The sequence below is a fragment of the Lissotriton vulgaris genome, chromosome 10, assembly GCF_964263255.1.
Source record: "Lissotriton vulgaris chromosome 10, aLisVul1.2, whole genome shotgun sequence".
Classification (NCBI taxonomy): domain Eukaryota; kingdom Metazoa; phylum Chordata; class Amphibia; order Caudata; family Salamandridae; genus Lissotriton; species Lissotriton vulgaris.
Window position 1 is genome coordinate 605,273,372 of NC_141698.1, and position 15,267 is coordinate 605,288,638.

Consider the following 15,267-nt stretch of genomic DNA (forward strand, 5'->3'; position numbering starts at 1 on the left):
AAAACCTAAACACCCCTGTAATCCCTATACCTGGAAATGCCGAGAGCAAAATACTCTCACTGAACCATGCTATCAGAACGCTTGTTTTTCATTTCAGCACCTAACATAAATTTTGCATTTGTCATATTCTTATTATTTTGTTTTGTATCAAAATGTTCATTAGCATGTTTTCTTTTATTGGTAGATGGTTGACCCAACCTTAGTAGAAATGGGAAAGAACCTTAATGAAGCAATGAAGATGTTGGAAGATCATCCAAGGTATGTATTCTGGTATATAACTCTTTCAATATCATGTATAACGTTTTCGCAGGTAACGCAAGATCTACTGATCAACATGTAATTTATTCTTGCTCCAAATGCTTAGAACTGGTTTAACTTCTCATTGAAAACTGGAATGAATGAACATAGCCCAGTACTTCCTTTACTGCTAGTATACTGGGATCCAATTAACCAGATGTCCGATTCCCAGCTAGTCTAACTCCGCTCACCTTCCTTCTGAGGGTGATCAATCCAGTCACTTTCAGTTGAGTAGTCACAAGACCATTATTTACAGTTTTATAAAACCTCAAAACTATTGCAGCAAGTGTCGTGCAAAAAACAAGTTATTACTATCATTCTTAAATGTTATTTAGGTAACACAGAGTTGCAGATGGTTGCTACTCAAGTCTTCTGAGTTATGGGATAGCTAAACTCCTCAGGGGTTAGAATTGCCCCTGCTCTCCTGTGACTGGATCCGAACCAACCTAATCCACCAGTGGACAAACAACATAACTGTATTCTTCATACACTTCATGCCTCTTTAAGTTAGCACACAGAAGGTACTGGCGGAAGGTGACAAGGGTTTCTGCATGAATTTCTCAGCACCAGGGCTACTGAACACACAGGTCAGAGAGGCAGCCTATAATGTTTTCCCATTCAATGTGAATCTCTATGTAGAGCAAGAAAGAGCGATTTAATGAGGATTCCAAGGGAATGCGTTGAAATGGTTGTAATACTTTGTCAGACAGAACCCAGACGATTAATCTGGGCCCTTTTCGCTCTAAGACTACAAGAGTGACCTAGGGAGTACCTTAGGGCTCCTGCTTGAGCCCTACTTTATTCAACATTTATGTCACTCCCTTGGCGGGATTACTGAGGGATTAAGGATTCACTCCAATCTCTTATGCTGAAGATACTCCGCTCCTACTTTTCTTTGACGAAAGTATTCCCAATACTCAGGCTACCTTTTCGATGGGTATGAAGGTTATGGCTGATTGGATGAAGGACAACTTCCTCCAGCTTAACACAGCGAAATAGGAGAGCATGCTGTTTGGGGAAGCAGTGGATAGGTGGACCCCAAGCTGGTGGTCAGAGGAATTGGGCTCTTCTCCTATTCTGAAAAAGGTGGTCAAAAACTTGGGAGTCTGCCTAGATCAGAAACGAACACTGGGAGAGCATGTCACCACCACTGCGGGTACATGCGTTCACACACTCAATCTACTTCGAAGAGTCTTCCCCTTTTTACCCTTTTCCACACTGAAAACTCTGATCCAGGCATTAGTGTTAAGCCATCGGGACTACTGCAATGCCCTGCTGATCTCCGCTAATGAAGCCTCCTTAAATAAATTGCAGGTAGTCCAGAACACTGCGGCCCGATTAGTTGCCAGTGCCCCTCCTAGAACGACCTCCCTACCCCGCTTACAACAACTGCATTGGCTCCCAGTGCAGAGGTTGATTAAATTCAAGATCAGCTGTATTACCTACAAGTTTTTACATGACATGGTTTCAAGCTACCTATCAGACAAATTTGTAAGGTACCTGCCTTCCAGGTCCCTACGGTTTTTTTCATTTCGCCCCCCTCTACTGGAACCAACTCCCCATTCGTATACGTCAATGCCCTGACTACCTGAAATTCAGAAAGCTGCTAAACAACTCTTTGTTCTGATGTGGCTTCCTGGTTGTCGATAGCAGTCGCAGTGCAGAGATACCCCTGCTCGGGTGGTTCGCGCGCTTTATAAGCTAATGAATATCAAATATCAAAGGGGTCAGCTATGCAAGGGGTCCAAGAAAGTGTAATTGGATACACGCCCTTTGTCCTCCAAGAAAAAAGAAGGCATGACTTGCATCCTCAGTCCTATCCTAGGCAAATACACTCTCCATAAAGGTGGTGCCTTTTATTATAATTATTTTTTAATGTCTCATACTATTTCAACAGTTAGACTGAAATGCATATATTTTGCATTTGGCAAATAAAATAATTCAAAATCTGTATTTCGGAATAAATAAGTATTTTGGCCTGTGGATACATGTTTAAAACAATAATACAAATGTACATATTTTTTGCAAAAGCTATTTTTAAAAAGTCGATACTATAAAAATGTTTTTGTTTCAAATATGGAGTGCACAGTTTCTGTACAGTCACCATTCTGTGCATATTAAAAAGTAAGGTATTTAAATCAAAGGGTCTTCAAACTTAAGTTTGGGTCCCCAAACACAACTTTTGAAGCAAGGCAATGAAAAAGTTGATGGTTCCATGCATCCTTATGTGTCCCTATGTTATCCAGTAGTAACAAAACCAATTTCATCAACTCAATCCACTAAACTGTGATTGTTACATAAAATACTATGTGACTACTGGTATATTTTTTAATTCATTTTAATTTACATTGAATATGATCACAAAAAAGCATTCCATAATAGCTTTAAAGAACATTTGGTTTACCATCCTCAGTGGGAACGTTTTCAAAAGGATACCACACACAGCGCAGACAGAGTACCTATACAAAAAAATAAAGAAAAACACAAACCACTAACTAAATACTCCATCTTGAATCAGCAATCAAAAAGTGTGGCCCAAATATACTTAAGACGTGTATACCCCTTATCACCTTTTAGTCTCAGAATACTTGCCTCAAGCTTGAATATCTGACAAAGAATCATAAACCTTGGTAGGTGTGGAAGTAATTGAAGTCCTTGCAATGCACAGATGGGCAACTATAATTGCAATTGAAATAATAGTGGATAACCTGGGGCTAATATCAAGTTTACATGCCAGTAAAATATCCTTAATGAATATCTTGGGCAATTTTACAGATGCTAACACATTTTCCTGGATTGCGCTGGGCACACCTTTCAAAAGGTGCGCCTAGCCCAATGCAGGAAAATTAGCTTAATTATGGTGAATGCGCTACCCCCAGGGCAGCGCATTCCTGTGAAAAATGGAGCAGCTGCTTTGAAGCCGCTCTGTGTTTTCACAGTGCAGGCGTAAACACTTTTAAAGGGGATTAGAAATGCATACAGCCACAGAGTCAAGGAAAACACAGGGGGGACTGGGATTGCCCCATAAAGGTGTACATGAGTGGCACGTAGGGATAGAGTACCTAAGACCTATTTCACCATATACTTTACAAATGTCCATTTAACTGAATATTTCACTTGAAATAATTTGAATTGTTCTTGCAGCTAAGCAATTGAAACACATTTGGCGGTCTGGGTAAGGTAGAAGTATTTGTTTTTCTTCTTCCAGTGTGAAGCTTCAGAGCCTTGGCTTAAAATCTTGATAATGCTAAAGTGAAACTAGCATGGGCTGTCTTGATAGTCAGTTGGAGATTTGTAGGCTCAGTAATTTGGATTCACGAATAACTCATCCTATGCAATAGATAGTTACTACAACACATGGCAGCTGAACACTGGGCCTATGGAACAGTCAGTTCTTTTGTAATAGCCAAGAACAGCAAGTTTGTGCGATGCTGTTCTGTTCACTTTGGCACTCTGTCTCTCTTTGCATTGTTCGCAAACATTTAAAAAATGTTTGCTTTTTATCCTTTTTCAGTGCTTGCAGATAGCTATTCTGTTTTTTAAGCTAACAATGAATAGTCCTCCCCTCCAACACTACAGTGCCAAGAGGTTCTGCAGGAGTACTTTACCTTTTATAAATGGACACCCTTTTTCATTACCTACCGTTTGGATCTTATGTCTTCAATTTAAAAAATACAACTCAGTGACTTGTTATGCCCCCTCTGCTGCTAAAACTACTACCAATTTCCCAGGTAATCGGGCCTAGTGGACTATTACATAAAATATATATTTTAAGCCCAAATTTCACAGCATGGGCTGTAAGCTATGGTAAAATATAAATATCCCTAGACTAGCAGGCAGACTGATTCTTAACATATGACTCTTTTAATAAACGCCATATGATATCACATTTTAAAATGTAAAGAATTCAATTCAAAGGTCTTTATTTCGATTTATACATCATAAAAGACAGCATTAAAATATTTAACAATTTTTAAAAAAATACCAAAAGGTAGCTTGTAATGTAGTTGATTTCATAATACAATTTGGGGAATCACATCGAGACATTATAGCAAATTAGCAACCGACCCACACAATAAAAATATAATTTAAGTTCATAAATTTAGAATGTATCATACAATTTTAACTGCAGTTAAATACAGATTCCACTGAGACTAAAAAAATTTATTTTAAAAGAGCTACAGATAAAAGGTGAATACAGAAGGAATCTAAAATAATCAAGTTAAACATAATTTACGGGCGCGGATAATCCACATCCAGTGTAAAAACTTTGCGACTGCAATAGCCACAGGCTGAGAGGCATTTGTTTTAAGAATCCTAAGAGCCTCGCAGCCTGTTTGGAGACCCAGCTGTAAACAAATAGGTTTCAACCAGGATCGCCTTGGTGCTTTGTAATCTGGGCAGATAAATAGGCAGATAAATAGGATATGCCCGATACTTTCCTTTTGAGTAGGACAGAAAGGACAACTGGGATCAAGCCCTTCTCTCCATTTGCAAACAAAATAATTAATCTGTAGAGTTCCCACCCTAAATTGGTGATATCTCTTTCTGGCCTCAGGAACAGTAATGCAATCCCAATAACCCTCAAGGGCAATTGAGTGTTTGAGTTCCAAAAAGTCCACGTCAATGACGGACCAATAGTTGAACCAAATCTTTTCATTGAAGCCATGCTCCAGTAAAGTTCTCTGAGGGTTTTTCTAGGTGGGAAAGTATTGACTGTTGGGTCTTCCCATAGACTGGCTATACCCATAGCGGAATAAGTTGCCTTTACCTCACGCATCCAGGGAATTTTGTGGGCCCTGTCAGCATTTCTAACATCTAGGAATGCCCGGGCATACTGAGAGAGGTCTGGGGTAACCCACAGTCTCCTCCAGTATGCAACAGGTCTATAGCGGGCCATATCCTCCAAGCTATCTTGTTCTCATTCACCAATCAGTTTGCCCATTTAACACGCCTGACATTGTTCGATAAGACGATGTCAACCCTCTCAGGAGAAACCTCCTCACAAAGAATTCATATGCATTCCTTTATATATGTCTATACCTGCAACTTTGTGGAAACACACCTGGATAAGTAAAATACTTACTTTGCTATTTTTTTAGTGTCCTAGATTTATGGTTCTAGATGTAGCAATCCTAAATGTTATGTTTTGTCAAGTACATTTATAAAAATACCACCAACTATGAAGAAACGTTTGTGATATCTCGTTTGTGTGTATATCTTAAGTAGTGGATTGTTTTAGGTTGAAATGTATGTGAATGGGCCAGGTGGCTATTATTAGGTCAAAATGAGATTTAACACATTTACAACACACAGTAAAGTGACCAAGAGGTCAGAAGAGATTTGGTTGTTCTGTTTTCCTCTGCTTGCGTGGCTGCCTCATTATTTGTCTGCATAGCATGCAAACTGTTTATTTTATTTTATTTATTTTTAGAGTTTTATATAGCGCGAACTTGAACCGATTAGGTTATCAGAGCGCTTTACATAGCACCAGTTCCGTTACATGTTATCAAAGCACTTTACATAGAATCAGTTACGTTACATAAGGAACACATTTCTTTTTGTTCTAGTGAATAGGGTTATCTCTTCACACGGGGGAAGGGATACACCTGGCTATACTTAGGATTACATGCGAAATAAAACAGGTACAACAGAAAAAAAATGCAAATGTACAAGAGATAGTCACACAAGAAGGTGCAAAAGGATAAACTCTAGGCATATACTAGTGATATCTCTATCTACTTAGGGAGGGGATACACATGGATATACTCTAAGAGTCACATAGGAATGTTAGAGAGCAAAGCGGACTCCTGCATAAACTAGTGATTAGAGTTATCTCTATATATATATATAGGGAAGGGGTAAAACTGGATATACTCTAAAAATCACATAGGAATGGAAAAGAACAAAGCGGACTACTGCATGTTCAAGTGATTAGAGTTATCTCTATATACATAGGGAAGGGACACACATGGATATACTCTAACAGTCTCATAGGCGACTAGTCGTTAGTGTTATCTCTATATACATAGTGAAGGGATACACATGGATATACTCTAAAAGTCACATTGAGACTAGACATTAGAGTTATCTCTATATACATAGGAAGGGATATGACCGGAAATACTCTAATGGTCACATAGGAATGGTAGAAAATACAAAGGTCTACTGCATACACTAGTGATTAGAGTTATCTCTATATACATAGGGAGGGGATATGACTGAATAATCTCTAAATCACATAGGAATGGTATATGGTGCAAGGTCTAAAGCAAATACCATTAATTAGAGTTATTACAATAAGTCAAAGAGCAGAGTTCCATAAGTGTGGATGCTGTCACAGCACAAAGGGAGGGTGGGAGGGATGCAAGGGTATGGAGAGAAGGGGAAGCACAAAAGGGAGGAAGCATTTGAGGATCATCCACGGGGAAAAGGGTTAAGGCCGAGGGCATGGTAGGAGGGCTAGAGTCCAGAGAAACTGTCAGAAAACAGCAGCCAAGTGTCGGTCAGGACAGAACAAAAGTCAATAAGTCCAGGAGAGAAGGTGGGAGCCCAGGTGAGAGATTGCCTTTATAGTGACCAAGAATGCTTCACTCAACTTGCAAACTTTTAAAACATGGGGCATGATTTTCATTTTGGCGGTCTGTACTCCATCGTGTTGATGGAGTATACTACTCCGTCCCCATGACGGAGGTTCCAACTTCCAAAATTTGAAATCCCCACGGATCATTTAAAGGCATTGGCAGGAATTGCTGTCAAGGTGGTTTCTGCGATGCATTGTAACTTTGCCGTACTTTGCCCAAGCAGGCTTTTCCTTTTGAAGTTAAAAATATATTTTTTAAAAACAATGCCCCACTCGACATGGAAGCTTCCTCAAATGAAAAGGGGGGCTTTGAACACTCTTCAGTGCCCCTTGCCTCCTGGTTTATCCAGGTAGTTCTAGGCATTGAAAAATGTCTTAATGTCTCCCAATCAAAACTAGGTCGGAGGACATATAGCCAAATCTCTAATGGACCCATAGTCTGAAAAGTGTGGGATCCTTTAGGAAATACGCTCATAGTTTTACATTCCATTTGAAGTTCTAGGTGTGCTAACTTTTCTGTTAAGCACACTGTTGTGTGTATGTAAATCATTGACAGTTGTAGGAGATTCATTTCTAGGTACTACTTTACAATTCATTGTAATCTCTAAAGCACAGTCCTATGCATCCTAACAGATGTAAGACCAATGTCAACCTTCACTTTTGCTGTTCGTTCTCTCTCTCTCTCTCTCTCTCTCTCTCTCTCTCTCTCTCTCTCTCTCTCTCTCTCTCTCTCTCTCTCTCTCTCTCTCTCTCTCACCTGCAGAGAAGCAAGGTTTGTAATACGATTACTCATAGGTTGCGGACGCATTATGCTACTGAGTTAGGAATTACACTTTTCCTAATTCAGGGTGTTAATACACTTAACCTATAGTTTCGAAAACTAGGCACAGTGAAGTTACAGAAATAATGCTGAGTAGAAGTAGAGGGGCTAACAGCCACATGTGAATCCCAGTACTGACATAACAATGAAACAGTGAACAGCACCATGTAGTACATGAAGGTGCATAACATGATGGGACTAAAGCAAGGATCCATCATCTAGTGGTGGATTGGATAGAGTAGGGATGGGCAGAAAAGGCTCTTCAAGTCAAGTTCTTGCACATGTGAATGGACACCAATCTTGTTAGACTGGTTTCGGTGAGACACACACTTCACATTTTTTACCTGGTGCGGGGCTGTTTCTAGGAAACCGATTTTGATTGTAATTGATTCTGAAGATTTTGTTGACCGTGCTACTGTCCAGTCTAGTTAACCAGAAATCGTCTGAATAACCACACACCCAATCTTCATCTCACAGCACATATGAAAGATGTAGCTGGACATCCATAGCAAGAAGAGTATAGAGCCTAGTCATAGAGAGGAGGATATGTCCTACTCAGTTGGGTGTGTAAAGGAACAGGCATTTTGGCTATAGTGTCTGTGACCCACCAATCGCAGCCAATCAATTGTACTGGGTATAGATGTATTCCTGGCATACTCTGTATATATATGTGTGTGTAACTGTAGTTATGGTATTTATTGCCACCTGCGTTGTCACTGAATACTATTGTCATTTATGCACTTTGACAAGCAGGATTGTAAACCATCTTTTGCTAATAAATTCTAATCAGATCTGTTCATACAAGTGAGGTAAAGAGGGACTATAAAAGACAATTAATAATTGTAAGACTGTAAGAATGAAAGTAATCGTAGCACCAAATAGCATGCTTACGTTTAGTTTTATGGGACAGCCAGGTGTTTCCAGGTTGAACGTTTTAATTAACAGATGCAGAGGCCTTTCTTAGGCCACTATCTGAACTAGATCTAGGTCTCCATGTTAATTGTGTTTGAATGTGCCTGAAAACTTCGACCCACTGCTTAGCCCGTAACTGGATCCATTCCAAAATGATTGGACAGAACTAGCAGATTTCATTGCTTTTCTGAATGACATGATAGGGTGGCCACCTGACTGGTGTTCTGCCGGCACCACCGGTATTTCATTGTCCTGGCCGGTTCATAAACAAGAAAAATCAGCTAAAGCTAATATTTTTTACACTTACTGTACATACTTCAAATTGCAAATATAAATAGAAAGCACCTTTAATGGTGTTATACAGCTGTGTTAATGATCAATGACTATAAAATAAAGTTAACAAAGACATAAAAGTCATATTACAATCAATACATGTGCTTTTGTTTAAAGTTCTATTTAGTGTCATGCGCTTTGCAGAATCTTAAAACAACAACAAATGACAGGAATTTTTCTCTAGGGAAGATGACCACCTTATATCGTGCATCCATGACCATGAATGGTATCCGGTTCTAAAACTGAAACTAGCATTTTCCCAGTGCTTAATTTGAGGCTGTGGTTTCTGGTGCTCGGCACCTGCACTTAATTCTCAGCACCAGCATTAATGACAGTCCACCACATGGTTGCCCTGTCTGTCTAACTTTGAGATGAACAGAATAACACTGTTAAATTATTCATTATACATTAAAAATGACAATTTAGGCTATTCCACACAATTTTTATAGCTTATGATGGCCAGGAGTAGTCTGAATTGTCACACTTGTAGGAGTGCAACAGTAAGTAGTTGTGGTTGTACTGTTGGCATCACTGGCAGGGCAGTGGGTGGTGCAGGCTGTAGTGGTCTGCTAAGTAAGGCCCTGGCACTTAAGTTCAAGTTCAAAAGACCTTTATTCGAATTTCATAAAATTCATAAAAGTACCACATTAAAACAGTTCAATTACATAACAAATCCAAGTTACAGAATTCATAATTATAAAAAAATCTAATACAGCTCTCATAAGACTATTTTCAGGGGTTTTCAATCATTTTACGTACACGTGTTCTAAGTCTCAAAAAAGTGCTAGTGCGATAAATTAGTTCATTTGTGTCCTGGGAAAGCGACATTGAATAGGACTCCCCTAACGAGAGGGGTCTTTGTTTTCTAAAATAAGGAGTTAAAAACCACTTAATATATTTTAAATAAAATTTGCAGAAGAATAGAAAGTGCAAATCATTCTGTTTACTAATACCATCACACGGACATGGATTGTAATGTGTTGTGTGCTGATAACCCAAGGGAAAGCCCAGTAGGAATTTCACTGAACCCGCCCTTAGCCGAAACAGCAGTGATCTCTCCCAATTGGTCATGGGTAAAGTGAGGTAGGGTGCAAGTGGTCTCCTACATAATTAATTCCTCAAATAACTCACAACAGTTGATTTGAGGATTTCCCTTTCCATTCGTTCAGAGTTATAAAGTGCATACAGTGCTTGTTTGACCTCAATTTTATCTATGGGCTCAATCTTTCTTGGGTCGGAGAAAAGATCTCACCTGTCCACGGCGCTCAATGTTTTTAGGACTCCCGCAAGCCAGGGGATCGCCATGCCATGGTCACATTTGAGGCAGTCTTTTATAATATTTTGGTTAGAGGGGCTGAATTGTTCCTCCAGATCCTAATCCAGAATAGAGCTGGTCTAGTTCTAATAAAATCACATACATAGGGGAGGTTTAGTTCCTCATGACAAATGAATTCGGAAAATGAGATTGGGGCACCCAGTATTTTTCTACAGAATCGACCTTCTTTTCGCTGGATGCTTGGATTTTTTTCCCAATCCCTAGACCTCAGCCCCATATGTAGCTACAGGTAAGCACTGTAACCTAAAGTTTTTTTAAAATAGCACCAGTGGCACCTATTTTCTTTGGACGGGACAAGCTCAAAATAGAATTGGTGGCTTTCGAGAACTTGCCCATGGCGTGGGCCGAGTGCCAAACCACCTTGGCTCTTTCCCTTCCTTTGGCAAGGGAACTGACAAAGAAGTTTTTATGGCTAGACACAGTTTACCTAAGTCAGTGATTATCCTGTGACAGTTCCCATCCATGGATAAACAGAGTTGATTAACTGGGGATATTCCCTTTTTACACTTTCCTATATTGCCCCACTGTCAACTCCCTCCATTTTAATCGCAGGCCGTCACCCGAAGGTGTAATGTCTCTTGCGCCATTTAAGTTAGCATATACCTGGGTAGGGCCTAGTTGCAGAGTCACTGTGAGGGAGTTATGATCGCCAAACGATGTTTCCGTCACTGTGAATTTTGTTACGCGGTCTAATAAATAGTGGGACATAAAGATAAAGTCAATGGTGGAGAAGCAAGCTAGGAGTGTGACTTGTATCCATAGCATTGCTGAGAGTGTGCTCAGTTAATATGTTAGCTAATTCAATGCCCCTTCGTTCAGCTTGATCTAAGTGATTTCTATCCTCAGTCCAGCAATTCTTTGGGATTTTCGCATTAAAGTCCCCCTCCCCCCCGGTTAAATTCCCCATCTCCTCCTCAGTTGCTAAACTGGTTTCAAGATTTCGTAAGGTCTTAGAGAGTGCTTCAAAGTTCTTGTTGGGTACAGAATAAAAATCGTTATTATAAAAGTTAATTAAATAAATCCGGGTCTTTCGCTTGAACTCCAAGATCTGTATATTTTTTTTTTTTTTTTTTAATTTTTAAAACCTTTATTGTATCAAAGCACACAGCTATTCAGCCTAACATCCCGGAGGCAAGGCAGCATGGTATCAGGAGGAGTAAAGTGCAAAACGAATCACATCAGGACATTGCAGGTTGTTTTTTATTTTATATAATAACAAAAACCAAGAAAGAAGCGCCAAAGGGCGCATGAGAAAGGCAATGGAGGAAAAGGAAATGCGTATGAGTCAGTTGGAGGCATCTGAGGTCAGGTAAGAATCTAGAAAAGAACGGAAAGTAGGATGTAGAAGGGGGGGGGGAAGGAAAGCAGGAGAATTACAGTAAGTGTAAAATAGCTGGTGTCATCGGTTACGGTGACAGGGATTCCTCGCGAGGAATAGGCTCTGGTGGTAAGCACAGGTCACCCCTGTAAGCATTCCACGCCCCCCACACCTTGTTCCATGTCTGAGGCCTCCCCCTGGCAGCGTACACCGTCTTCTCTCGTAGCATACACCAGTCCATATTGGCCTTCCATTGCACCACCAGGGGGGCCGTGTTAGAACCCCATTTCTGCGCTATATCTCGCTTAGCAATCATGTTGCCCAGGGTAGCCCAACGAGTCTGCGCCGTGTTGTAGTCATTCGGCCCCCAAATGTTGAGGAGGCACCTCCGCGCCTCTGCTGCCAACTCAACTCCAGTCACTTCCCTCATTACTCGGTGTACTCTCTCACAGTAGGGGGCAATGACAGGGCACTCCCACAAGATATGGATGAAGGTAGCAAGGGCTCCACAGCCACGACGACCAAAGCCATCAGGCGAGAAGCCCATGTGCACAAGCCGGGGGCCGGTAACATACACCCGGTGGAGGATCTTGAACTGCACCAGTCGCAGACGCGAGGAAATGGCGACCTCCTTAGGGGAAGACACAGCACTCTGCCAGTCCTCGTCGTCCAGTTCCAGGCCGTCGGCTACCCACTGTTCTCGCAGGCGCTGGAGGAGGTCAACTCTAACATTGATCAGCTTCTTGTAGGACAAGGAAATGGCACTATCAGGCATATGACCGTCCAGAATCCTGTCCTCCAAGGGGGAGCTTTCAGGGATTTCGCCCTCCTCAGGCCTAGCAGCATTTAGCGCGTGCTTCAGTTGGGCGTAGCGGAAAAACTCCGATCCACCCAAGTGGTATTCAGCCTGTAGTTGGGGAAAAGTCTTAACCTCTCCTTTAGCTACCATGTCTTCCACCCTTGAGATACCTATAAGGTCCCACTTATCAAAACCCTTGGTGTGCCAGAGCTTGCCTAGGATATCGGAGTCATACAGAGGGGTGAATCTCGTCAGTCTGCCCTGCCAGCCCTGTATCTTGGTAATCGTCCGCCACGTGTGGACCGCTGCCTTGGTCGGGCCCGTAAGGCGCCGATCAAAGGACCTGGAATACAGGGCGCGGTAGTAGTTGCCTCCCCGCAAAAGCCACCTGTCCATAGCGTAACCCGGACTGTCTGCGGGGCCATAAAGGCCATGGTTGATGGCAGTAAGCTGAGAGGACCAGTAGTACCGCCGCACGTCTGGTAGAGCGATGCCACCGTCGTACCACGGCAATGTACGCTTCTGGATGGCGACGCGAGGCCGACCCTCCCAGAGCAGGGCACGTTGCAGGCTCTCAACCTCTCTAAAATAGCGAGCCGGAACAAGGTCCTGGGTATTTTGCAAGGCATATAGAAACCTGGGCAGGGACATCATTTTGAACAATGCCGCCCGGCCCAGGAGAGAAAGCGGAAGCTTGCGCCAACTATCAACATCCCTCCGCAGTCGTTGAAGAGGAGGGAGTAGGTTGTAGTCATAACGCGCCTTAGGACTACCCGATATGTAGATTCCCAGGTATTTAAAACCTTGCCCGGCCAGTTGTATATTGCAGCCCCTAGGGAGGCGCGGCGTGTCTCCTTTGAGAATGTAAAGGGAGGACTTGGCCCAGTTGATGATCAGGCCCGAGTAGCGCCCAAACAGCCGGAGTACGTCGCACGCCACAATAAGCGACTTACAGGGAGAGGTAAGATAAAGCAGGATGTCATCCGCATATAGGGAGACCCTGTCCTCAAAACCCGGGGCCCAGGTGATTCCATGCAGGTCAGGGTGCGAGCGTAACATGGCCGCAAGTGGTTCCAGGGCCAGCGCAAACAGGAGTGGTGACAGGGGGCAGCCCTGTCTAGTACCACGATGAAGCGCAAAGGAAGCCGACATGCGACCGTTAACTGTGACAGCAGCCAGCGGGCACGCATAAAGAAGTTGCACCCAGCCCAGGAAGCCCGGTCCAAACCCAAGCTTTGCTAACACTGCCCAAAGGTAGCTCCACTCCAGGGAGTCAAAGGCCATCGTGGCATCAAGGGAAGCAAGTACCGCCGGTTCCTCCAGGGCGTGAGCTCTGGCCATGACACCATGCAGCCGTCGCAAGTTGAGGGCAGTGTTGCGGTGGGGAATAAAACCTGATTGGTCCGGGTGTACCAAGTCGCTGATGACTCCAACCAGCCGATTTGCCAGCAGTTTAGCTAGGATCTTGGGTTCCGCGTTGAGGAGAGAGATAGGACGGTAGGATCTACAAACGTCCCTCGGCTTGCCTTCCTTGTGAATTACCACTATGGTGGCCAGTCGTTGATCCAAATGGAGGACACCCTCCTCCCGGGCCCGCAGGAACATAGCTCTCAGATGAGGAGAGACCACGTCCGGCCTAATCTTATATAACTCGGCCGGTATGCCATTGGGGCTGGTAGCTTTACCCGACCGCAGGGCGCGGATCGCCAAGGCGATCTCGTCCGCGGTAATATCTCGATCCATATCAGCACGTTCCTCGTCCGAAAGACAGGGGAGGTCAATCGTCGAGAGAAACTCGGCTGAATCAGCCTCGGAGCGGTCTGAACCAGAAGTATAGACACCCCGGAAGTAGTCTGCAAAAGACTCGGCAATAGCGCTCGGGTCTGTGACCGCCACTCCGTCCTCGCCCAGGATCTCCGGAACCACCCGGCTTGCCATCTCGCGCCTGTCCAACCAGGCCAGCAACTTACCAGCCTTATCCCCAACGTCATAAATGCGGCCCTGCTGTTCCTTGGCCAAAACTAGGGCGGCATTCGTAGCGAGATCGTGGTACTCCGACTGTTTCAGGGAGAGGTCGTGTAAAAGAGAAGGGTCTGGCTCAGGCCCCAAACGGGACTCGAGATCCAGGACTTCTTCTTCAATATGCACAAGGTCGGCATCACGAGCTCGCTTAGCCTGCGCGATGAGAGCTAGGGCCTCACCCCGCAACACAGTCTTGAATGCCTCCCACAGGGTGACCGCCGAGCCAACCGAGCCAGTATTTTCGGAAAAATACAAGTCGATGGCCTTGGCTAGGAGTGCGCGCGTCTTGTGGTTGCGGAAATACCAAGGGTTCACCGCCACCGGACGGCTGGACAGGACGATGCCAAAGTCGAACGAGACCCACAACGGAGAGTGATCAGAAACTCCTCGTGCCAGAAAACGGGCCTCAGACACGGCAGGCGAATGTGCCGCCAGGGTAAGGACATAATCTATACGGGACAGACTCCCATGGGCACTGGAGAGGAAGGAAAAGTGGCGGAGCGCGGGATGCAGCAGTCGCCAACTATCCACTAAACCCATGGAGTCGAGAAAGGCCGGCAGCCACATTTGGGAACTCCGGAGGTCCCTCGGCGGTTGGCGATCAAGGGAGCCAGAGCAGACTGAGTTGAGATCACCCCCCAGGATCAATAAGCCCGCAGGCAGGGACAAGATGGCGCCACCAAGGTCTTGAAAGGTGCTGGATTGGGGGCCCGGGGGAACATAAACCGAAAGCAGCGCTAAGGAACGCCCCTCCCATCTTCCCGCCACAGCGGCGTAGCGTCCCCTATCATCAAGCACAGTGACGTCTATTTCAAGGGGAAGGGACGCACGCACAAGGATGCCCGCC

General features: G+C 43.7%; 1 protein-coding gene across 1 annotated transcript in view; it reads left to right on the plus strand.

Annotated features, from left to right (window-relative positions):
* Window positions 1–15,267, plus strand: part of PDXDC1 (pyridoxal dependent decarboxylase domain containing 1) — a 435,979-nt gene that overhangs the window by 132,318 nt on the left and 288,394 nt on the right. The window contains exon 2 of the mRNA XM_086941443.1: window positions 185–258. Within this exon, the coding sequence (XP_086797569.1) occupies window positions 185–258 (74 nt within the window). The remainder of the gene's footprint in view (window positions 1–184; window positions 259–15,267) is intronic.